This window comes from Pipra filicauda, unplaced genomic scaffold (genome assembly GCF_003945595.2).
Source record: "Pipra filicauda isolate LSUMZ 115617 unplaced genomic scaffold, ASM394559v2 scaffold74_size2892960_pilon, whole genome shotgun sequence".
Classification (NCBI taxonomy): domain Eukaryota; kingdom Metazoa; phylum Chordata; class Aves; order Passeriformes; family Pipridae; genus Pipra; species Pipra filicauda.
The window spans coordinates 347,603-373,824 of NW_024104920.1; the positions used below are offsets into that span (position 1 = coordinate 347,603).

Genomic DNA, 26,222 nt, shown 5'->3' on the forward strand with positions numbered 1-26,222 from the left:
TGCTGAAGAAAGGTTGTAGAGCTCCAGGAAAGTTTTAAATTGAAAAATTAAATAACACTTTCATCCGTTTTTGAGGTACCCTAATTACCTCAGTTCTGTCTATGTTGCACCGTTACCAGTCTTTCATCTTTTAACCATTTGAACAGGATTTTTTCATAAGTAATATATAAAATCTGATTTTACATTAATTAGTTTGTGGAGTTCTGAAGCAGCTTTCACAGTGGCTTTGTGAAGTTTTTTTTGTTTCAACGTATGGTACATTTTACTCTCAGTCATCTTGCCTTGATGTAAAGTCTACTTGTCCCCTCATGGGCATAAATTCAAAGTATCACTTGTACCTGTAGAAGAGTTTCTGCTAGGAAGGTGAACTCCTTGAAAGAACTGCAGAAATGTTCCTGCTGTTGTGGTCATGCTTGGTGACACCTGTGTGCACAGTGCTCTGGTGTGCTGTCATGGGAGTGGAGGCACAAACATTGGTCCAGCTTCGTTAAAGGAGACAGAGATCCATCACTACTGCAAGATTACAGACAGTGGTAATCTAAGGAAAATGTTAACTCAGTGATGTGTGGACAGAAATTTGCTTTGTGTGGTTCACAGAGCTGAAGCAGCTGGAGGTGGAGAGTTGCTTTTCTTCCTGGTTTAGTTCCCTGAACTGCCCCACCGTGGGTCTAGTGAGTTATAGCACCGGTGGTTGGGGAAAGAGGAAAGCTGGGCCACAGCAGCCTCAAAGTAGATGTCAGATTTTGAACTTAAGATGGCCTGGTGCAAAGTGCCAGCTGAAAGGTAACTTTGCCTTTGCCTTGTGTTGGTGCTTTTGCTTGAGTGTCTTAGATGGCTGGAGTAAAGAACTGTCCCTGCCAAACATATAACTGAAAAAGGAAAGTTGCTGAAAGAAAGGAGGGGAAAAAAAGAGAAAAGCATCCCTTGATATCTTTTTACATTAGTCATATATAGGTAGGCTGCTGTCAACTTCAGCCCTTTTCCATCTGTGTCTGGTTGTTTGCACGTGCAAGCAGCTGAGGAGAAGTGACGTTTTGATTTTATAAATTTTTTTTTGAATGTTATTTTGAACATTGCTGTACTCTGGTATCAATGTGTCACATATAGAAACAGTGTGTGTCCTTCTGCCTCTTTGGTATGTGTGTGTAGGGATAAATACAAGATTAGTCCTATAGACCCCAGATTGAGTGACTGGAGAACAAGGTAATGTGATACTCTGGTGAACATCAATTTCTGCTGTAGCTTGAGCCATTCTCCTTATGTCAGGAAGTTCAATGAAATAGTCACTAAGCTTTTCACTCACTCCTCCTGACAGCTCTTTGTTAAAATGCAGGTGCTTTCTGTGGAAAGTCTTTACTAATGGACCCCAAAAAGGGAGAATTTTCTAGCTGCGTTATTTCATAAGCAACTAATAGTCGCTCCCACAGGAGCCAGAAGCACCGGCCATAAGAAGTAAAGATATGGTTAAACTAAACAGTCTTGTTTCCTAAGTGAGCATTTGAAGTCATGGACAAGAATTATCTGAACAGGAAACAAATATGTCTGGAAGAAACCCACAATTTTACTACTTTCAGTTGTCCGTAAGTGAGAGAAGAATGTAGATAAAGTGAATGTGAAAAAAAATTGAGGGAAAATTTCCATCCAACCTAATGAAAAATTTAATACAAGTCGAGCATTTAATTCCTTTTTGTTTCTTACTATATAATTTTAGCTGTGGAAAATTGCATCTTTTCAATCACTCACTGATGCTAGCCTATGACTGAGAACTTCTCTTAGTGATTTTATCCTAACAGTAATTGAAAGCTGATTAATTCAATTGCAAACAAGCTTTTATTTTGCCATTTCTTCCTTAGTACTTGGTGTATATGCCTGGTGTTTGGGGTCAGAAAAGAAGCAGTGGTGTCTATTTTCTAATTCAGTACAGAAAAGCTAGTAAAATAGACAGTTTTTAACCTTATTAACAGTAATCTAGTTGTCTAGTTGTTTGAAGAGAAATAATTATGAAACCCTTTTTTTAAAATTGTTTATAGGGCAATGTAAAATCAGCTGGTTTTGGCTTAACAAACAAGTGCCTTAAAGCAAGATCTGTAATGTTCAAAGGTGACGATGTTTTTCTTTGGAATTCTGAAACTCCACGAAGTTGTTCATGTCTAATTGAGCTTAATTAGCAAGCTCTAAAACAAAACTGCTTCATTTTGAATTTGGAAGGACTTCTTTTTGCTGCTTCCCGTGTGTACGGTGCCTGTGTGAGCGCACAGGGAGGCTGCGGGGCGTTCTCCTGCGAGCCCTGCGCTCCTGCACGTTGTGCAGCTGCTGCAGGCAGAGGGACAGCAAGGCTGCTGCACCTTGGCCGTGCCAAGTGCATGCGCTGAGTTTTGGAAGGGCCGAGAGCCCGCTGGGAAACGTAACATTCCACATGGGAGCGGGGGTAAGGGAACACTTTTTCTCATGGGGATTTTTGAAATGAAAGTTTGAATTTATTTTTTTTTATATCAGTACAGTGAGTACAGTAGTTCCCCAGGATAAAATACACTGCTACCTCATGCTCAGTCCCTTTTTCAGTCAGTAACATCATTGTCTGCTATTAGTATTTACCCACCTTTTTGTTTATGAGGGTTGATCTTAATTGAATGCGTGTCTATTGCTCTCTGTGTTTGGGAATATAGACACATAATTTTTGCATAATCTTGTTTTACTTTTCTGCAAGCTCTGCAATTGAAATATCATTAAACTATTGAAAGAACTGTGGCATAGGACAGTGTACAAAGTTTAAATTTGGCTGTGCTACAATGCCTTGTAATAAGATGCCACTTACATACAACAAAAATGCTAATAAAATAGAAGTGTTCATTATTGCTGCCTTGTGTTGTGATTGTGTCAGTATTGGTAGGGAGGAGTTTGGTAATCAAAAATGACAGACAAATGCTAAATTTTGATAATGTATTGATTTTGATTTTCTAGGTAATTGGTGGGATGTTAATAGAGATTGCAATAATACTGAGGTAGAACCATTTCACCTATACAGGAGTACATACATGTCTTTCACAGTAAATATTTATGTTGTTTAAATAACCTCTAAAAAATGAGATGCCGGACTACAGCAAGTGTACAAAACTGCATAATTTACACAGTTTACAAATATGTACAGTAGTATTTTGGTGTCTTTAAAAAAAAATAAAAATCATCTGACCTACTGAACTCTCAGTATTGGTAAATATTGAACTGGTAAAGAATAAACTAGTGTTGCTGTTTTTATTATATGTTTGTGGGGGATTTCTTAATGTGTCCTGAATTTCTTTTCAGTCAGAAGAGTTTGGCAGTCTGTTCCAATTAAAGAATTTTCCATACTGGAAATTAGAAGTCAATTATGACAATTATTTTTGAGTAGTTGATTTATATAACCTTAATTGTATTCGTTCTCTTTGAAAGGCTGAAACAGATATTTATAATACTTTGATCGCTTAGCAGTGTATTTATGTTAGATTTACTACTGATAAGATGCTCCTACAACTGCAGTCCTGAGGAGTTATCTCCCAAATAAACATTTTAGAAAACAAATGGCTGCTTATTTCATTGGAGAAGAAAGGCATTGCATCTTTGCTACCTCCACCTGCAGTAGTGTAGCATCTCCCACGCTGCAAAAGACTCTAGATCATGTTACTTAATTACTGGTGTGTTCCATACTGTGAAGAAATACATTTTCTTTGGGTTTTCTAATCTGTCAAAATAGTGCCTGGATGTAGACTAGGGAACTGTGGGCTTCTCGCAGAAGTCGCTCACAAATGACGGCAGTAAGAGACTTCCCCATTGCCAGGCGGGCGTCCTGCCTGTGTGGTCTAGCTCAGATGGACTCTTCTTCCCAGCGTTTGCCAGGCCGTATTGCAGATATTGGCCAGATGTTGGCTTGCACCTGTGCCCTCCCTGCTCCGGCTTGGAGTGTGGAAATGGAATGTTGGTGTGGGTGCAGTTGGGAAGGGAAGTAGTGGCAGAGGTGGCATCTTCTCGTGCCTCTGCTGCAGGGGGAGAGGAGCCGGTGGGTCTCCTGCTGAACCTTCTTGGTCAGTGTATGTGACAGGTACTTGAAGCTGCAGAGCTGCTACAGTCATCAAACCACTTACAATCCTTCCATATAATTAGACAGGAGAAGATCTGGTCATTTTATCCACTTTCGGGCACTGTGATTTCTGTCCCTCAGGTTGCCTGAACCCAGCTGTTTGTGACCAGGTGCCAAGGCAGGTGTTTGACTTGTAGTCTGTTAGCTCTTGGGCCGTGTCACCCAACACTAGGCAGGTGCTGTAGGGACCTCGCTGACAAGAGGACATTATTGTTGCCATTGAAACTTTATTTTAACATGGGCCCTCTGCAGGTCAGGCAGGTGCCCACTAATGCCCTCAGTCCCGTGCAGGGCAGGACCTTCAAACGCAGGACTCCCTCAGCCCTCAGGAGCAGCGCCCGCCCGTGTCCCTGCCCTCCCTTAGGGGCCCTTGGAAAGGAGCAGTGGGCATGTGACCACCAGCCCCAGGGGAAGTGGTGGGGTGCACCAAGGTGAGGAGCAGCCGTGCCGGGCGTCCAGGGAAATGGCTGTGGTGTGGCCACGATGCAGTCGGCCTCTTGGGGCTGGCTGGTAGGTAAGCTGCCATATCTTACAGCTGTCAGGAGCCCGTGACCTGGCTTGCCTGTTAAAATAGCTTTATATTATCATTTTTGCCAAGGATTCATTTGAACTAAGGCGGGACTAAGGAAAGGTACAGTGCTTAGAAACTGCAATATGCAGTAGTGTCGTATGGTAGGTGAGCCTGTGAGAGAGGCAGTGCACAGCCAGACTGCTGCTCTGGTCTCTGCCCATGACCCATGGAAAATACTCCCAGAAAGCACATAGATATAGGGTGCTTATAGCATCAGTTTCTCCTGGTTTGCCTTTCTGAATTTTACTGCTACATGTTTGGGGGCTTCTGAGGCTGAGGTAGTGCTTGCATGTTTCCATTTAAGAGTTTTTGCTGGTGTTTTCCATCACTTTATCTGATTTTTTTTTTTTAACTAATTCCTACTTTCCATCTTTGCAACATCCTGGGGCAGTAAGCATAGAGTATTCCAATGTAATGCAGAATTTGATATGCTAGGGTGTGAAACCAAGGGGAAACTCGGTTTAGTTGAGGAATTCAGTTGTTTGTTCCCATCAAATCACAGCTGAGCTCCATTTATTCTGTTTTACATTGCGAATGCTCAAGTGAACTTTGTATTCTGCCGCTATCTACAGTGCTTTCAGTGCCAGGGTCCTACACAATCTCCAATTTCCTCTTTATTAGTAACAACCTCTTTCTTAGAAATTAAATTTCCCCAGCAAAAGTGAGGCAAAGAAAGCAAACCCTTTGGTGGACAATGATTGTGTAACTTAGTGAATCAGGATGGACTCCCATAATAACATGAATAGTCATTTCAGAAACAAATGAAAGAGATCATAGGGTAGGTTTTTCTTTTTTTTTTTTTTCCTTGGTGCTGAAGAAAATCACTGTGATCTGTTGGTGTGTCTGGATCTAAGTTAGGTTTTTTGGCTGTATGTAGTTGTGGGGCATAATGATGGCCTGGTGATGATGAATGCAGTGTGAACACTTGGGTAGTTACCCTGTTATGAAGGAATAAGACACAAAGAGTTGTCCTTGTTACTGGAATTAATCTTTCCTATATGCTTTGGACAAATAAAAATCAAATTTTATGTTGTATAAGCTAGTTGTATGGCCATGGAAAGGAAACAGGCTCCATATGGAAAAGGAGAGCAAGTTTTCTACCTAATTATTTAAGGGGTTTTGTGTGTCTCTGAAATGTGCATTGGTAAATATGAGCTGACACATTTCTAGCAACCAAATTATAAATGAGTGGAAGACCTGAAAATGTCAGTTTCTTCCTTAGAAGCACTTCAGGATTTTTCTTTTCCCTCTCATACGTTCATTTCTTCCCTTGGGCAAATGAGTTTATTTAAATGTTTGTCTGTGTTTTTCATAGGGTATAATTGTTGACACATCTTGGAAGTGTCAGAGGAGATTTGATGTACTAGTATTTTTATAGAAAGCGTGTGTATGCATACCTTAAAATAACACAGAGATAAAAAGTAGTAAGTCAATCCTTTAAACTTGTTTCCGAGTATATCTTGATACTGCCTAACCATTTTTTTGTGTTGTGACATTTTTCATGATTAGCGGGGAAAAATATTAATCTGAAGGAGTTCAGAAAAAATAAAATAAATGAGCACCTTAAGATGAAAATATCAGGTACAGTAATTATTAGGCACAAGAACTATGTCATATCAGGTGATGGGGTAGCAAAAATGTTGCTCTTAGCTCCTCTGGTTTTGGAGAGGGCTCTGGGGTGCCAAGTGTCCTGTTGGTTGAGAACAGCATGTCTTCTACTTCGTTTAGATTCATAGGGAATCAATAATTTTTTGTTTTGTTTTGACAGAGCTGTTGCACACTTAACTGTTTTCCTGGAACTGTAGCACAATATACACCCAGCCATATGTATGTGAGTCCCTTCTTGATGAAGCTGCATACACACGTCTGATCACTTTGTATCAGTAGGAATCAAAGGAAGATCCTTATGAAAGGCCAGATTAACTGAGGCAAAAAGTAATGATTCTGGTGATTTTTGTCGTTTTCGTGTCCACATTAGTGTGAGCTTGGACATCAGACTTCGCAGTCTGTCATTGCTTCCTCTTGACCTTCCTGTGTTTCTGAGGTGGTGGAAGAGTCAGTGACTGAGGGACAGTTTTCAGAAACAGTGTACCTGGTGTAAGCTTGCAGGAGAGAATGGGAGGAAGTCATTGATGCATTGTGGGAAGAGAAGTGCAGGTGTATGTGTACATAGCTGAAACTCATCCTTACAGAGACACAGGTTGGACAACTAGAGAGACTTCACACTCTGTCATTGTGCTGGATTTATCTTGTCCTTGGAGTGTAATTATTATGTTCTTATAAATAAAAGGTGCATCTGCTCTCTTAGTACAGCTCCTGTGGTTGTGCTACCTTTGTGCAGCCTGTCAGTCAGTAGCACTAAAATTTTTTAGAATAATAACACCCTCTACCCCAAGAATTAAATGCTGTTCTGCATTTTTAAGCATATTCACCTGTAAGTGTTTTGGAATAATGTAAAATGCTCACTGATGTAGCATGCTGACTCTGAGAAATGCATGTCAGCACAGGGCAGTGCTGAAGCATATACTTAAAACACATTGAAATCATATTGAAGTCTAAACATAAAAGTACATGCTTTTTGTAATCTGTATGTTTGTTGTTAGCTGTTTTGAAATAAGGTCGTTATTTTTATACTCTAAAGGAAGGATAAGTTTTATTTTTTTAAAAAGAGTGAAGACTGGGAATACTTTAAGTATACAAACTGTATTATCTTTTGTTTTGTTAGCTGATTGCTGTTTATGATGAACAAGAAACTCACCATAAGACTGATGGCACCAATGGCAATTTGACAGACAGAAATAGCCCAGACTCTTTTGAGACGGAGGTGGCGACTCAGCTGGCAGCCTTTCAGCCCATTGGTGAGATTGAAGTGACTCCTTCTGCCCTAAAACTGGGTATGTATATCTTAAATGTTTTTTTTTCTTTTTTTCTTTTTTTCTGTGAATGTTTTAGTCTGATTTTATATATTTAAAAGTTATGGGCTTTTTTAGCATCCTGTAGTCTGCCTTGGAATTCAGTGAATACAGTTCAGTGAAGGGCCTTGAGGGGAAGCCATATGAGGAGTGCCTGAGATTACTTGGTCTGTTGACCCAGAGAAGAGAAGACTGAGGGGAGACCTCATTGCAGTTACAACTCCCTCATGAGGGGAAGAGAGGGGCAGGCACTGATCTCTTCTCTGGGGTGACCAGTGACAGGACCCGAGGCAATGGTCTGCAAGTGCATCAGGGGAGGTTTAGGTCAGATATTAGGAAAAGGTTCTTCCCCCAGAGGGTGATTGGGCACTGGAACAGGCTCCCCGGAGAAGTAGTCACAGCACCAAACCTGACAGAGTTCAAAAAGCTTTTGGACAATGTATTCAGGCACATGGTATGACTCTTGGGGATGGTCCTGTGCAGGGCCAGCAGTTGGACTTGATGATCCTTGTGGGTCCCTTTCAATTCAGTGTATTCTGTGATTCTGTAAGGATGAAGGTTGGGTTTTGAACCATGTGGACTGCAGCTGAGCATGGCAATTTTGCACCTGAGCCTTGTATCCTGCTGTATGTTCTGCCCATCCATACAGGTGGGATCTCTTTTTTTTTTCTCCCTTCTTTGACTGGGTAGGTTGCTGACAATCTTTTATTGTAATATTGTAAGAGTGCACAGGATGAAACCTGTGCAATGGATTTTCATATAAGAAAGTCATTGAAAAAACCCCAACATTTTTATTGATGAACCTGGGTTCAATGAGTGGAAAACTGCTGTGTGCAAATACTTTTACTGATTACCTGAGCTAGTGCCCTGTTTTGGGGTGGGAGGTGGAAAGGAGGAGATGCTGGTTGCAAACAGTTCAGCTTTTTGCCTTTGAAGAAGTTGTACAGCTGGGTCTGTTTGCCTTTCTCACTTTCAAGTGAGCAGACTGCCATTAAGGCTTCTGCTTAATTCCCTCTTACATCAGAGAGTACTACATGAACTGTTACAGCTCTGGTCCCCTGTGTTGTTTAAGTGTGCCTGGGAGGCCAGGAGTTCAAACACTGGTTTCCAATTATAAAGAGCTGGAGTCCTGTATGTTGAACACAAAGTAGTTTGAAATACTTTCTTGGATTGAAAGTAGGCTAAGCTGTCGCCTAAGCACTAGATATAGAAGCTTTCAAAACCAGATTGAAGGTGAATGCTCTTACAGAGTCTGTCTGTAAAGCAGCATTAAGCAGATGAATAATGCTCAGGAGAGCTTTCTCTGCATTCCACCAGAGCCCATCTCCGAGTTCACCTCGTGTTCCCGAGTGCTGCTGGCGGCCTCCGAACGGTGTGCAATAAAATCTGAGGGTAAGGGGGTGGGGTTAGGATAGAAGTACTATCTCTAGTTGTGCTGCTCTGGTGGAGTAGTCTGGTTACAACTTCAGAAATAGAATGTTCACTGGTCTATTTTTAATTGTATTTTTAAAGGAAAAGGCTAATTAACAAAAGAAATTTCTGCTAAAGCTCACTGGATGACGCTGTGTAGCTTAACTTCTAACAGAAGTCTGTGCTCATTTTTATGCTTGGTCTAGAAAATCCTGAAATTCAAGCTGCATGAGAATTTTTAGAGTAAAATTTCTGTGTTAATGTATCACATCTGGTTTTTTTCTATGTTCTGGAATAGAAAGATCCTTTTCTATATTTAACGACACACAAGAATTTCTCATAACTAAAAATCTTGAGACAAGGCATTATTGACATAACTTGAACTCGTGTGTATTTGGCTGTGTTTTTGGTAAACATGAGGTATTGAAAAGTTTGTAGCTCTAGGTTTGATGGTTGAGAGGTTTGCCACTTCATTTATTGCACATTTTTAAGTAGCACTGTGTTATCACATTTTAGCATGTTTCAGAAAGTAGAGATGGTTCTCCAAATACCTCTGAGCACTGTTTAAAAAAAAAAAGTGGTTTGTCTAGCATACTGTTGAGCATAGATGGAGGGTTGGAGAGAAGAGTACTTCAGCCTCACACAATTTTATGTAAAGCAGTTAAGTGCTGAAGCTCTTGAGCTCACCAGTAAGCTCCCACATAATTTCAGAGCATTTATAAAATCCTTACACTACAGAGCATAAAGGCGACAAACTATAACGTGAGAGGAGCAATTAGGGTTCTGTTTTGTTTTCAGTGCAATACTAACATATATTTGAAGTTAAATTGGGTGCTTGCTTCCTAAAAAAAGGAAGACATAAATGTAATGTGTTTGTCTCATCAGTTCTGTTTCAGATTGGTTTATTTTACAAGGTAAATGTAAGATTTACTACCTGTTAGTCCCATAACTCAGTTTGTACTGGGAAATGTAATTGTTTTCTCTTCTGGATTTTACACCATGGTTTACAGTTCTTTGAACTTAATTTTTGCCTTTATCTTTTGTGTACAAGTCCCTGGACCTTAAATTATGTCCCTATTTCCATTAGAGGCAAATTGAAAAGTAAATGAAGAAATAGAAGGACAATTTGGTTGCATCAATATCATTGATGCATGAACCACAGTAGTCTGGCTTCCTGTCTAGTTATTGAATTGACTCCCACTTGCTAGCAGAAATAAATAATATTAATTTATAAAGCTGTTGTTATTTTAGGAGCAAGGATGTGATTGAATATATATGCAGCAAGTAAGTGTTGCTTTCCGTGATAGAACTGTGCTTCAAGAACTGTCATGTGCTTACCTTTCGGAGTATTTTTCCAGAATACCTTTGGGGAGGAAACGCAGGCAATCCATTGTTATATGAATTGTCAGATTGTGGAGCAATTTTGCCTGTTAAATTCTGTTGGATGTTTTGTAGTTAATGAAACCAGATCCAAAGTTTTATGCAGAAACAGTGTTCGGTTAGTGCTCTGCTTGGAGAATACGTAGTGCTTGATGCTTAATAAGCACATGAAACTAAACACTGTTGACGGTCATTTTACTTATTATCAAATTACTGTCTTAATACATAGTATATATCTCCTTAAAACAGTTCAGGAAATTAATCAGCCATCTGTTTTGTTTTCCCTGAAACAAACACTTCTCTGCTTTTAAAGCTAACTGTTCTCAAACAGGTGAAATTGTGTGTTCTTATATTTAATTTAAGAAAAATTCAGGAAGACGTCAGCTGTTTATGAACACTTTCTCCACTATGTCCCTAACATAAGGTGAGGTGCAAACATATTTGAGTGCCTCCCTGCTCCCCCTTCATAGCTGGATTATCAGGTGCTGTTGCTGACAGTGTCTTTTAATACTGAAAATCTTGGTGTGCACATTTCAGTTGACAATGAAATAAGTACAGTTCTGTTGTAAATAAAAATCCCAATTTGACAGAATATGTGATTGGGTAAAGAAAGCATTTCATGCTACAATACAAAGGGTAATAAAGCACCTGTTAATATATATTACAAAATTCAGAGAATCACACAGCCATTTAACATGTCCAGGCAGCTGTTTGAAACAGTAAAGAAATTGATCTACTGATTTTGATATTTCTGTGGATGAGAACATTGAGACACAGTTGTTAAGTTGGCAGCAGAGCTTGTCTTGTATTACTGTTTTTTGTGAGCAGAATTTCCCAGAGTACACTAATGATGTGACCATGACAACAGTTTCTAAAGAATGATACAGGCAAGTAAATGCTGAAAAAGATTACTTACATTTAAAAAAATGGAATGGAGGTAAACTTCAACATCTCTAACCCCAAATACTGTTGGGGTTCTTCATTTTACCATGTTTCTTAGTTATGAAACTGTGCAAAGACAAAAGCTTGCACTGAACAGTGAAATCGTAGTATGCTGAATACTTTGTAGTATGACTTCAGCCCAGGTGAATGTAAGGTAACCTACACCCCAGTGAAAGAGTTTATGGCCCTCATAAACCATCTTGTAATTTTCTGTGCACCCGTAAGCATGCCAATGGCCCTTCTGTTTTCCTTTTGCACCTAATACTTTACTGTTGTTTGCAAGTGGTTTTCCCCACATGGCAGGTCCTGGAACAGGAAAGGGGGAGTTATTTTCATTATGTCAATTTGTTTTTTCCTTTTCCGTCCATATGGGCAGGAAGGAGAGCACTAATTTATTTACGGAGTATCCATCTTATGGACAAGTCACTCTGAGCTGGGAATGTGTTCGTGACTGGCTGTGTTTCATTTGCTTCATTTGGTAGATGATGGTCGAGTACACACAAACTTAGTTGTTGCTTTTCTCTTGCTCGTCTCCTTGGTGTTAAGTAGTCAGGATTTTGCCTGGAAAAAGGCAGTATTCAGTGATACTTGTTGCTTCTGAACACTAAGGTAGGGGGGAAAGTGAGGTATATGTAGGTATGTAGGTGATTTTTTTGGTTTTGTTTTATTTATTCTGTTTCCATTTCTTTGGGAATTTGGGAATCCTGAAGTTTTCTGAGTACAGTCTGGAAGCAGATATAATTAGGTTGCTTTGTTGACTATTACAACAAAATTAGGCTCTTAATGAATTTATGCCCTTTATAGTGCTTATTTATAGTTGAGGTTAGATAAAGAAATAACTGCTTATAACAGTTACTGATGGCAGGTTAAAAAATTCTCTTGTAAACTACAGGAGTTTAGCTCCTCCCGTTGAAAGCTTTCACTACAAAGTAGGGCAAGTGTCCTGTTTTTCCCATTGAAAGGTCTTATTCTAGTATTTCAAATTTTGAATGTCTTGGTTTTATGGCAAATCTCTGAGAAGATTTTCTTCCTTTATATGTACACCTTCTCCCATCTGATCAGTGTTCTAGGCAAGTGGAAGACTTAGGTGTAAATAATGGTTGGAATAGCTAATTATGGTCTCTCTCCTAAAATAAGCTTGCATGGCAATGGTAGTTGGAGTTCAAGCTACATTGAGGCACTTGTGCTTTTGAGCAGTCAGTTCTTTTGGTTCTGGACATCTTATGTGGTGTCTTTGCCATGGGCATTTTTTTCCTGAAAACAAAGATTGCTGGGAGTACTTCAACTTTCAGAAGGTCTAGTTAGTACAGGATAACAAGAGTACTAAGCCTAGAAAGTTTTGGGTTTCCATTTTTATGCAGTTGTTGATGTTCTGGCCATGTCTTTTTAACATTTGGAAAATGTTAAAAAGTTACTATCCACTCTTACAGTAGAGAATATACCCAATTAGCTTAATGTATTCCTGTGGGTTTGGGCTTGCTCTGGCTTAAACTGTGCTTCGTGGGATTGTTTAAAACACTTACTTTGAATGGCCCTTTGTGTTTGGGTGGCTAAGTCAGTCAACAGAGGTGCTTCAATTGGCAGTGTCTTAGTTTGAAGTCCGAGGGACTTGAAGGGAAGGTTTCTTCCAGGAGTTTTTGGCAGTTTCTCCCTTGATGGGTCTGACAGGGCTTAAATTGTTGCCTCCAGGGTATGGATGTTGTCCATTTCTGTGTAACTTCAGAGCTCAGAAAGAATTTCTTCTCTTTCTCATCCTCTTTGAAGTGGTAGCATTGTAAGTAGGCTTGGGGGCATTTTAAACAGCATGTATTTGATTAGTCCTTTTTCAAGTTGGTGTTGAGATACTCTGGATATACAGACTGTGTTTTTAAATACAGAGGAAACCTCGTGATTGTGTTTAAGATTTATGAAAACATATGATGTGAAGCTATTAATTTGATAAACAAAATGTTACTAATGTCTTGTACACAGCATACGTGCTGTGTCAGAGTAAGTAGGACAGACACTTTTTCTTACATAAAAGCTATTCTTTTCATCTTGATCTTACAATGTCAGTTTATTGGCTGAGCATTCTGATGTTTGTCAGTACATGGGAGTGTACTACATGCATATAACAATTCTCTCCTGCATGATTCCAGAAAAACTAACATTTTGAAATGGGTAAGTTTTAAAAGAAAGGCATTATAGAAGCACATGCTGCCTTCTGTGATTTGAGGGACTACTGCTTATTTCCTCAAGGAAAATATAACTGTATTCTCTTTCAGTGTCCTGGAAGGTTGCTCTCATAGTGATATCATCAAACATTGCCCTATGCTGTTTGCCATAGGTGTTGTGAGGATGACACTGTACTTGATAGATTTTTCTCCTCTGCAGCACTCAGTGTAATCTGCTTTAAAAGAATTGTGATGATCAATTCAAGTCTACTTGCATTTCTAAAACAAATGGTTTCTGTTCTCATGCAAGCTAAAGGTTTGAAGATAACTTTTCATTTCAGTCAGAGTGGAAGCTTGGTATATTTTGACCTCATGACTTAAGCTTGGTCTTTCTTAGTTGTCCTTGATTCATGGAAATGAGCTTTGCTTTATCTTTGTATTGCAGCAAGAGAATACAGTAATGCTTTCTGTAAAGATATATATATATAAAATTTCCACGTGTTTTTTTGTCTTTGGGATGCCGGTTTACAAAACAAGCCAGTCTTTCCTTCCTTCCTTTCACTGTACCCAGGAACTTAATACTAGTATAGGTAATAAATTTATGTGCATAGTAGGTTACCGAAGAATCCCTTTTCTCTTTAATAGCCCTTCTGTCTCTGATTTCCCCAAAGATTATTTCTCATCAGTTATTCCCCCTGTCTCTATTCCCTTTGCACTTGGTTTAATATGCCTTACTTTGGAGTAAGAGGGGTATCCCCATGAAAATTTGTTAAGGAGGGAGAAAAATATTTTTCCATCACAAGTTACAGACTTTTCTGCAGTAGCTCTCTAGCTGAGATGTTAATTTCCAGCCTTTTATTGCCTCAGGGAAGGTTTTGGGGAAGGTAATGAATGGGACTTAAAATGATGGAATAAATTCTATTACAAGAGGCAACGGTGCTTTTTGACACCCTTTATTCGATGGCAGTGTTTTTCCTCAGATTTCTGTCTGTTTACTAATTTTGTGATGTTGCTCTTTTTGTGAGTATTTGTTTATCGTTATGATGCGTAGCTAGTTTCAGAGGTAGAGCTCTTAAGGAACAGACCAACCCACTTGGTAAGCTAAATATTTGCAGCTGAAGGCTTTGAAAGGCTGGAGTGTAATATCCCACTGGAAAGCTGCAGTGCCACCTCTGTCAGTACGCTCTAGTGCTGGGTAAGGCAGAGGAGAGTGTGTCTGTTTATAATTCCCTGCAGTACTCTGGGGTGTATTAGCTCCGAGGCAATATGGCAAAATGTGTATTTCAGGTGGCAAATGAGCCTGTGAAGCCTGGCTGATTGATAGTTTGAAATTGTTCATGTTAAAAGAAATAAGAGTTCAGCTAAAAGCCTTGAGGTAGTAGATCACCTTTTTTTTTTTCCTTAAGGAACCAAACTAATACAGTTTTAATGCTTTTTTTTCTGCATGATTTATTCACTAATGATTGTTTACTGTTGTCTTCCATATGAACACGTTCCTGTATACAGATGAACTATCTTAATGAAAGCCATTATTAAGGAAGTTACAAATAATTGTTAAATCATTCAATCAGTTTGCCCATTGCCATGTAGGTCTTTCTCATTGCTTTCTATCGAATTTACCCTTCCAAGAGCCTTAGTTAACAGTTCATTTTTTGTCCCTCTTCTTTTAAGTGCCACTTCAGATTATGATTGTTTCTCACAACAGATATCTAGAATATCAGCCAATTAAAATGTAGAGTTGTAGTATTTACTTACTACACCTGAACATAGTTGCAGAAAGATGCACCTCCCTACCAATATGTTGCACAATTTTCCCATAGACCCACTGGCTGTTGATTTATGTTTTTCTTTCTTCTTAAATCATTACTTCATTAGAGTGAGGTCTGTTTACTGTAGACATTAAGTAAAAGAAGGATGCAGTATCTTCACTGGAAAGATAAATCCTGCAGAGTATTTTGGTGATTTCTTCTTCAACCTCCCACAAAAAGGGACAGGTAACCCTCTCTGATTGAGTCCTTTTTTAACTTTTCTGTAGAAATAGTCATATTACCATTTTAAGTATTAAGACAGATCAGTAGGGAATGATTATTGAATTTCCTCACCATGTAAAAACTAGAGTATCAAACCAAACTATTGTTCGACAGATTACAAAGCAAAACAACCCTGAACTGATTTTTTTCATGAATCATTCAACTAAACTGTGTAATTTGATGTAACACGCCAAAAATCAATGAATTATAATAGGATTAGACAAATTCACAGGAGGTGCTCACCAGTGTCTGGAAATATGTCCAGATAACACACAGATTTGGAAATATTTCAAATGTTATTTTTTGCAAGCTGGTGGGATACAACACTGTTATACTTTCTCCCTGAGTCTTTGCTAGCACTGCTGGATGCAGGATACTGAGTGAGGTGGATCCACTATAGCTGTTCTTATGTTCTTAATCCTTGAAACCTTGAAGAAAGTTTCAAGATCAGGAGGTTTCACTATTTTATCTAAATGTCCTTTAAAATCATCAGGAGGCAGTTTGAAATTTGAGACTGAAACTAATTTACCATGACTGGAATAGAAAATAATAACAGTAAGACATCTCTTATTAAGGAAAGGAAAACCAGAAAAGGTTCTTAATTTAAATCATATATATAAAACACAGATCATATTTAAATATTACAAAAATATACTAATGCTGTAATTTGTGATTGTTCTTTAAAATACCATTAAAATTTTCAAAAAAATTTATTTTGCTACTCTACTACTAGCAATAAAATGCTGCCAAAGTGATATTCAAGCTGTACAGTTTAGCTGCCAAAGTTTTAAAGAAAATTAAATCATTGAACCGTGGAAAAGTGACTGCATAAGCACCTCTAACTGATGTTAGCTGAAGTGCTAAACCAGCTTTTGGCAGCGTGGCCTCTTTTGCAGGTGCACAGAATATTTTCTTTGTGTCAGTTTATTCAACTAGTACAGTTCATTAAGTATTTCATTTGAAGTTGAGAAATGGACTGGGAATTGAAATAGAAGAAATACTTATTTTCACCTTTTAATCTGTGAATAAAAATGAGGTGCAAGAGTCTGAGATCTATTAGTTTTAAAATCTTATAGGATATATTATCCTAAAATGATTTATTTAAATTCAGTAACTACAGGTAATATGTGCTTAAAAAACCCCAGTCTGTTTAATAAGATAAACACTTTTTGCTGTGTCCAGCAAGGTGGATGACTAAGACAAGTGGTGGTTTTAAGTGTATCCAGAGTTTATTTTTTTGACATCTGAATGTCATTCAAAAGATATTAAATTTTAAAAAATAACCAACCAAAGCAAAACCCCAAACCAAAAACCCAACTCCCAAAACAAACAAACCAACAAAATAAGCAGACAAAAAAAGTGTGTGTGTACACGTGCATGCACGTAGGGAGATTCTAATGTAAGACAATTTTTTCCCTCCAAATAATAATTAAACCCCAAACTGTTTGAAGTGGCTGTAATTTTTGATCTTGTGTCTGAAGCTGTGAATTGGAGGGTGTACATCATCAGTAGATGCAAAATAGTTGTGTGATTCATAAAGACGCTTCACTTGTACAAGAGTAAGAGAAATCCTGGCCCATAGTGGAAAGTGCTGATTGTCTTTTGTAATAACCAGTGTATTTTCACGTAACTCCTGATCAGTCTGCCCAGCAAAGGAAGGAGCTGCACACTTCGCTTGAGCTTGAATTGGGAGGAAAAAAATCACAACTCCCTGTTGTGAGCTGTTTGATCCATATGCCTGGAGGATTCTGCTGCAGCTCCTTCCCCTCTGCTCAGTCTCTTCCATGTGGTACCTGTAGCCAGGACCCTTTGGAGCAGAGTCATGGTGCTCCCAGGACTCTGGTAAGTCTACGTACTCCCTGTCTTCTGATGAGGAGCTGAAAATAGGGGCACTCTGTTGATAGAGAAGATCCTGAAGTTGCTCATGTCTGACGTGTGGTGTGAACTTAAGTGCACAAAGAGAATACCTGGTTAAGATCCACACTCAAGTCCTGTCCTTCAGCTTGAAATTTTTTTGAGAAGAATTTTGAAACGAGAGGAAAGTATCGGCATTATTTGTACATATTCTGTAGATGAATATGTGTCTCAGTGCCTTAAGAGGAAAAGTGGTTAACTTCTTATTGTGGGGACGTAGATTTTGATCCTGAAAATGGGATCTAGATAAACTTTATTACTGAAATAATGTATGTAGGTGATTCTTGCACGTCTGTCTTTGAAACTGCAAAAACTGTAAACATTCCATAATTTTTTCATTAGGCCCTGTTTCTGACAACAACCAGACCAAAGAAATTTCATTCTGGTCATAAAAACTGTAAGAACAGTTCTTGACTTCATAACTGAAATCTGACTTAATATGTTACAGCACATGCAACTGGAGAAAGTAATTATTTTGAAATACCTGGCACTGAGGAACACTACCCCAAAACAATACCTGTTTAAAGCCATTGCTGAGTTTTACTTGTAGGCCATTGCTTTAATTTTAGTTTGTAAGAAAAATTACACCTCATTTAGAGTGATAGGGAAGTACTTTGTTCTGCACTGGCTTGTTATGTAAAAGACAGGCCTTGTTGGAAATGGATTTTCATCTGTTTGTAGATTTAAGTCAATTGTCTTAACTGTTACATCATCCTAGGTCATTAATCTAATCTTGTATCCATGGGAATTTAAAGAGTGCAGTGTGCACTTTGGGAAGAACAGATAGCTTTAGATTTGAAATTGTATTGATAGGTGCTATTATGACCAATTTGAGTTAGCTTTAAACATAGAAGTCACATCATCAGAGCGTTACATATTTAAGAAATAAAAGAAGCTGTACAGTCCTATCATAAGGTAGAACATACAAGCTCACGTCAGCTACATGTGAAGTACATGGCAGAACCATTACATGATGCCTCAGGTGGTGTTAAGCAATAAATCTGAAGGTGACCAAATTTTCTCACACTGATTACTTAGTGCTCTCAAAAAGCACTGAATGGAAGTCTGTATCCCTGTTAACGTGAAAATTCTCTGATAAAAAGAAGAAAAATAGGCATATATTAATGATCTTCTATGTATTTAAATATAAATTAATATCTTGCTTGTAATTTTGTTTCCAGTGCCTGACCTGTTTCATAACAGAACCAGTTTAAAAGTAATTTTTACTTCTCGGTTTACATGCTGGTTTTTCATTTGGTATCTGTTCAGAGCTCTTCCAGCCAAGAACTGTCGATGTTGAAGTGCAGTTTCACATTTGTGTGTGTATGCATATAGTATTTATGGTGTTTTGTTTCAACTCTGACTTGAAATGTTGTTATGATTTGCTGAGAAGGAGCTATGAAGAAATATTTGGAGGTATCTGCAGGTAAGAAAATAATTTGTTTGTCTGTCCTGGCAGATGTAATTTGGAAGCAGGCAGAGGGTGATTGTCATTGGTATGGCCTTCAGCAGCTGACAGGTTGATACACACTTGATGAACAGCTCCTTTCCCATCATAGTCAGCATTTTTATATTCAGAAATTTAAAATTATGACTTTAACTGTGTAGGTGATTTACTGTAAAATCTCTTCTACCCACTTATGGTATTCTGTCCAAGTGTATAATTTGTTCTCCTCCCAAATAATTCTTCCTTGTTACCTTGGAAAAACAAACAAACCAACCTCATAATGTGTTATGCTACTGTCACTGATGCAGTAGCACAACAATGCACATCTGCTTGTGCTTCCCGTGTTCCTTGGTGTGTCAACTTACCTAAAATCATCTGAGAGTGTTTGTATCCAAAGCAATGCTAAAATCGATTTTCAGTACATATCCTGACTGCATTATAGATAACTCAGCCTACCAGAAATGCTCTTGGGTGATAAACTCTCGTCTTCACCATTTTTCTGAATTTGTCCCAGTAACAGCAACCTACAACCTAAATCTCAAAGAATAAAGGGATTTCAGGCTGGGGGTAAACTGTGCTTTCATGAGCTAAGAGACTTTAGAGCAAATGAACAAAATGAAGGAGGGATAGGAATAATCTTTTTTTGTCATATTGGTCACCCTGAGCAGTAGTCAGCTGTCTAAATTTAGGCCTTAAATTTGATGCCAGAACTCAGAGCCTAGAAACCCTGCAGAGCTTAGGGGGACGTCAGCAGGGACAACTGAAGCACCAGAGTTCCTCTGACCATGTTCAGATCCTGAACTCCAGACCTTGCATTGTTTACCTGCAGTTGCACAGTGTTCTTAAGCCCTTCACTTCTGGTTAGTCAGGTTCCTCCTAGCATCAGATGATGATTTTTGAACTGCCAAAGGGCTTAAGTGAGGCAGAGCACACTCCTGTTCAAGTATGTTAATGCCTGTACACAACTTTTTTAGGGAAAGTTACAAGCTAAACAAACTAAGACAATAGGGTTACATCTGGTATGGAGATGTTTCTTTTGCCATTGTGTTGATGCAAGTTTTCGGGTTTTAATTGTGTACAAATTGCAGAACTTCTCTCCTCTGTTTTGGTTTTTTTTCCCTAATGCAACCAATTTAAATCTAAGTGTGGTTTCTACCATATGCTTGTTTCAGCCATATTTGCAGTTAAAAAAAAATATTTCCAAAACATAAGAGTTCAGGGAAAATACACTGTTAACCATGAATCTGTGTAGATACTTATTTTTGAGGGTGATGCTAACAAAAGGAAAAGATTGATCTACAGTCAAGACTAAGTGATAGAATTTACTTTAAGGAAGGAAAACTGCAGGACTTTATCTCATCAGCTTTGTCAAAGAGTATGTATTGTGAATAAGGCTGACACATCCACGTGTCAGAAGGTGCTGTGCTTAGAAGGTGCTGTGATACCATAGTAAAAGGTACATGGTGCAAATTTTGAAAGAAGGGGAAGCACACCCTGAAGTGATTGAGGTTAAAAGCTGTCATCATGAGAAAAATTTTAATCTTGAACATGTGTTTGAATTTCTTTGTCCGTAAACTTGTGATGCAATGCTGCAAGATGAGGATGACTGTTTCTTTAAACTGAGTTCCTAAGTTTAAAATCCAAAGTGCTGCTCTGGACAAAATAGTAGGGTTTGTAAAAAAAAAAAAAGTGTTTCTATGATCAACTTGGTATGCAGGAAGGAGTTTCTGTGTGTCTCATCATTCAGAGGAAGATGAATTTTGTGTTTGAGCTTACACTGGTTGTTATAAATGTTCAGCACAAATGCAAAGCGTGAGTAGAATAACATGGAAACGCACTATGACAAAAGGAAAGCAGTAAGGAAAAAGGCAACATTCTGTTTCCTGACAGAAGAAAATGTCTGATAGAATCTCTTAAGAAAATGTGTATAATTGTCTATAGCATGTCTGTAATAAATAGTGTTGGTGATGGTTTTTCATTACATTTTATTTACGTCTAAGGAAGATGGTGATGAACAAATACAAGATATATATGTATAATGGATGTGGCTCCTGAGTCAGGCTGAGTCCTGGGCAGTGGGATTTGGGAAGGTTTCTCTCTGGAGTGCCAGGGAGACGCTTGCTTTCAAGAGATCCGAGTATGCAGTATAGAGGAGGCGGGGAAAGGCTGGAAAAATAAAGGAGCCCATAGGAGAAGTGCAGGCTGGAATGCTGTTCTTGTGGCAGGGAGCAGCCTGAGCCACAAAGGAGATGAGGGGAGATGGAGGAGAGTGTGTCAGCTCAGGGAACTGCTGAGAATTGCTGTCTCGTGAAAGATGATAAGGGACTCTCCCTGCCAAGGAGGAAAGTACCACTTCTTCTCAAATCTTTAATCCAATCTTCCTATTTGCTATGTGTTTTCTACTATTAGAGAGAACACCTTGGTTCAATTTATTATTGTCTAGTAAAAGGTTGGCTTTGTGTTTTTGTGGTGTGTGCATGTAAAACAATAAGGGCCAGAGGGACTGTTTTGTATAATTTTAGCTAAAGACTACAGCTGACTTATTTCACAGAGATGTTATGATGTGTGATATTTCTGTACAAGAAATTGTTAGATGTCTGTAAATACATTTTAAAAAAATGAAGAAAATAGACTCTGGTTTTCTCTTCAAGAAGAAAATGATGTGTAGGACTCTAAAATTTGCAGCATATTGGGAGAAAAGAGAAAGCATTATAGACAATAGCCAAAAAATCCAGTTGTTTTTGTGCAAGTAGGGAAGCATTCCAGATGAGCACCATAAATTTCATAGCCTCATGGCAATAAGCAAAAACTTGCAAGATACAAAGAGAGCAAATAGCTGCAGGGCCATCTTCCCAAACTGGAAAACAGTATTCTTTATAGTCCTGCTGCTCCTGCAGACTTTGGTTTCATAGTTTAGACAGCTGTAAATTGAAAATTGAAAATTGTCATTTTGCTTCAGTTTCTCTGGAAAACAGTGACAAAAAGCAAGTAAAAGGAGACCTCAGAACTGAGGATGGAGAATGTAGTAAAAACAGCATCTTGCAACAGTCAACAGAGAGAACAGAGAGAAGTGCTGAAGTGGTGTGAGACAGGAGACATCATCTTTCACCTGCTGGGGCTGCGAGGAGGCCCTGGAACAAATGGGAGTCCTGTCTCCCAGCTGTCACGGTGATAGGTCCTTCATCTTTCTCTCAGCCAGAGGAATGGCAAAGAAACGAGAAGCTGGTTGTAGAAGATAGCTCAGGAAAAAGGCGAAATCTGATTTCAGAGTGTTGGCTTTGGTAGGGGGAGTGAGCTTGATATAAGTGATTTTTTTTTTTTTTTTTTTGGATGGGATGACTTGTCCCCTTCCCTTCGTATCTTTGGCCTCTTTAGTTGAATGTGGGGAATTTTTTGTAGCCTCTTTGAGTTTCTGTGGATTTTTCATTGTGGAAAAAGGAGAACAGAAATGAGGAAAGGGGCTGGAATGGTGGCCTTGAAGAGTGTAAGGAACTTTTCATGTTTATGTCAAAAGGATTTGGAGACTTAATTATATTGAATCACACAAAAATGTCTCAGGATCTGTTGTATTGAGGAGAGACTGAAAATTGGATACAGGCCACCAGAAACACTTTGGTCATATATAGAAAAATTTATTTTAATGAATAAGTATTTATCTTAAAGAACAGAGTAACTTAAAAACCCAATGCTTCTTGGGTTTAGCTTTTATATAGCTTCTTATCAAGTGTGCCTAGAGAGGAAACAAATTTCTCTTAAGCTTCATGTGAAGAACGGGAATATTTGAGTGGAGAGATTTGGTTCATTTTGACATACTGACACATTTGGAAAATCACACAAAATGAATAAGTTTGGTGACCAAACCCTTTCTGCAGAACCTCCTTGTAAAAACATGCATAGCTCTTGGTGCAAAGATGGTAATCACTTGGCACAAAAAACCATATTCACCTTCTGATTTTTAAGCATTCCCTCAATGCCAGGACACAAATTTAAGTTTTACTTTTGCTTTTCTTACTGATTTCCTGTGGAAGTCAGCACAGAAGGGATTACCTGCATATAAAAACTGTTACTCACTATGAGGAAGGGTAAGATCATTAGGTTCTTTAGTTGTTCCTCAACATCAGGTGCTGGTATTTATTCCAACTGTAATGACAAAGATGTGCTGAAAGTGGATGTGGTACAGATCACTCCAGCTTTGTTAGCATCTAATGAGGAAACTGTTGCATGTTCAAACTCCTTTTATAGATCTAGTAATTATGGCTGTCATCAGCCCCAGCCACTATAATTAGTATTATAACTGACAGCTATAATCTTAATTTCACTCACTTGAAACATTTGAAGAATTACTGTCTTAGACCAATGTTCTATAATTTTTTTGTGATTTTGCCTATAAATTAATTACTTTGGAAAGGCTTGGAGGAAAAAAAAAAGTGGGTTTTGGTTGAATTTTATTTTGGATAATGTGAAAAATTCCTTTCTTGTATTCCTAAAGATGTTTTCCCTCTCGGCCCACCCGGAAGTTTTGCAAAGGGTGTTCTGTAGTGTACTCTGTTAACTGGATGGCTGTGTTGCTAGAAGTTGCTGACTGGTCTTTGAGGTTATTCCCAGAAAGCACATGAATAGACATGAATACTTGTTAAGTCTAATTGAAGATACCTGCAAGTGGAAGCTGTTTAATCTATAATTTTTCTCAAACAACTGCAACTGCCTGTGTCTGTTCCCTGGCAGTCCTGGCAGTCAGGAGTGGGAGACAGATCTGCTGTAAATGAAATTTCTTCCCCTTCTTTATATCTGTATTTAGGCCATTTCTGCACAGCCAGCCCAAGGCATGTTAGATACTAAATGAAGTTATTGTAGGGAGTTATCCTTCAGCTACCTCTTGTGCCTGATCTGTCATTTGATCTGCCTGATCCTCTGCCTCAGGTTGGGGCAGCACAGGGGGTGTGGTGGTGATGATGGACTATTGCATCTTGTGTCCTTATGGAAATAGAATTTGTGACTATGTATATGGGCATGCCATCACAGTCACAGTGACCTTCTGTACAGGTTAAATGTGGCCTTGTGTAATTGGTATGGGGAAGACAAGCAGTTGCTCAGTACGGCCTTTGGCTGTACACCAGGAGAAACCAAGGAACAGTTGAAGATGAGATTGTGAGATCCCAGTTTGGTGGATTAATGCAGAATAGCACAATGAGAGCTGTCCTTAGTGGGGAGTGAAAGTCTTGAGTCCATGTTCTTGAGTCCACTACCAGTTGTAGGAACTAACAATAGTAGCTAGTTCTTCCTGTGTTCACAGTTATTCCTGAGACCAACCATATGATTTCCCTGGCAGAACCTGATGGTACATGTGGCCACAGATACGTGCAACTACTCATTAGCTTTTCTGAGAAGGTGCCTTTTCCTCCTGTTTGTCAGGAGTTTTTACCTAACTTAGCAAGTCTGCATAACAGTGCTTAAAAGCGTTATCATTTCTCTAGCTTAGTAAATACTAAATGGCACAACTATCAAATCTAGTCATTTAACAGGTGGATATTACCACAGATAAGGTTATATTTAAGTGCTGCACACATCTCTTATTTGAACCACATGAAGCTGTCCCTTGTGCTTATTTAGCATCCTTGAACCATTGCATTGTATTTTGTCTCATAGGAACGCCACTTCTGGTGCGAAGGAGCAGTGATCCAGCTTTGGGCGCACCTGCTGATTTCCCAAGTGCTTCTCATCCCGGTGACCACAGTCTCAAGCATGTCGTGGCAGTAGGTGTCATGCAACTCACCTTTTTCTTGAGACTAAAAACTTTTCTTACCTGTTGGTATATAATAGTTTTATAAGCTGTATTTGGATCGATAACAAAATGCATCGTACTTGTTTTCTGTAAAGGAAATAATTTCCTCTGGGAAAAATGGTTATTTCACGTGGTACAATCAATTAGCAGTGGTTCTGCTAATCTCTGAAGAGATTTACTTAAAGCTGAATGGTGGCATATGACTCTGGAATGTGAACTGAACTTTTAGGAATTTTTCATTTGTTCAGGATCGTATTGTCCAGTTTACTGTTGCTTCTTTGTTCCTGCACCCTTTTTCTCATGGCATTTCTGTCATCTTTGATACCCAGGCTTTTCTTTATCTCACTTTTCCTGTTTTAACACCTGACTCTTCCCTTTTGAGGACAAATTTGTTTATTTCAATATAGTTACTACTAAATATTACTTCAAAACCATAATTAGTGAGGATGCAGTAACTCTTAATGAGATGTTTTTGCAGGCTGTCTTCAGTCTTCTAAAAGTGATGCTGTCTTGGTCACATTTGGGCCACATGTTTCACTTTGCAGTTTTAAGACCTGAAGCTTTGTGTTTGTGTGTGGGGAAGGTGTTCCTACATTACTTAAAAAAGCTGAAATTCTTTAGAACCTCTGAATGACAGCTGGGACACAAGTGTATCAAGCAGAATAGAGCTATTTTTTGGTGTTTCCCTAGAAAGCTCTGATGAGTCTACTGCTCTACTTAAGACCCCATGAATGCTGGCTTAAATGATGGCGCTGCTTTCATTTGCTTGTGAAATTTATGCCTTTTCCCCTTTAGCTTCTCCACACAGTGTTGTAGTTCACTCCCTGTCCCCAGCTGTGCAAAGCAATCTGTCACTGTTTTGTTTCAAAACAAAAAACCACTCAGAAACCCCCAGTCTCTTCATTTGGTGCAAGGGGGATATTTCAGCATCAATCACAACTAGTTTATAGCAGGGGGCCACAAATGGCTGTATTGGCATGTTAGTGAGTAGGAGGAGACAACTGGGGTTCAGGGATACACGCTGGAGATGGGAACCTTTCAGCTGAAGGTGTATGTAAGACAACATTTCCAGTTAAGTTCATGTGAATAAAGGAAGTAAATACAAAGTCAGTTGACTTGCACATTAATGATGTTATGTGGATCTCAGTCTAACACTGTAATTCTGAAGGCCAACACAGGATTTTGGTTGGCTGTTCATTGTTCCTCTTTGCATGGCCAAATGCATGTGCACCTAAATTTTTTGCGTGCACTTTCTTTTACAATGGCTTGTGTTATTCACTAAGTGGTGCAATTTTAATAGTCCTAGTGACTCTCCAAGTACATTATGATGTTAAAGGGGGCTGAACTTTGTCAAAGTCCTGCATCATTTGTCAGACTTGTTTGAGCTGAGAGGTTTTTCATGATGTTTGCTGCAAGCATTTACATATTAATGAAATACTGACTTAGTCTGATAAATGAAGGTACAAAGAATACTTGGTTAACAGTGCAGATTGTACACGCTTTACAAAGTTGAGAAATATATGAAGTGAGTATGTCAGTATGTGATGCTACGGTATTTATAACCATG

General features: G+C 38.8%; 1 protein-coding gene across 4 annotated transcripts in view; it reads left to right on the plus strand.

The window, feature by feature from the left end:
* The window catches only part of PARD3B (par-3 family cell polarity regulator beta), a 399,222-nt gene that overhangs the window by 110,317 nt on the left and 262,683 nt on the right, over positions 1-26,222 (plus strand). For all 4 annotated transcript variants that reach the window (XM_039389618.1, XM_027731420.2, XM_039389619.1 and 1 more), the window contains exons 3-4: positions 7,411-7,579; positions 24,520-24,626. In XM_039389618.1, coding sequence (XP_039245552.1) covers positions 7,411-7,579; positions 24,520-24,626 — 276 coding nt within the window. The remainder of the gene's footprint in view (positions 1-7,410; positions 7,580-24,519; positions 24,627-26,222) is intronic.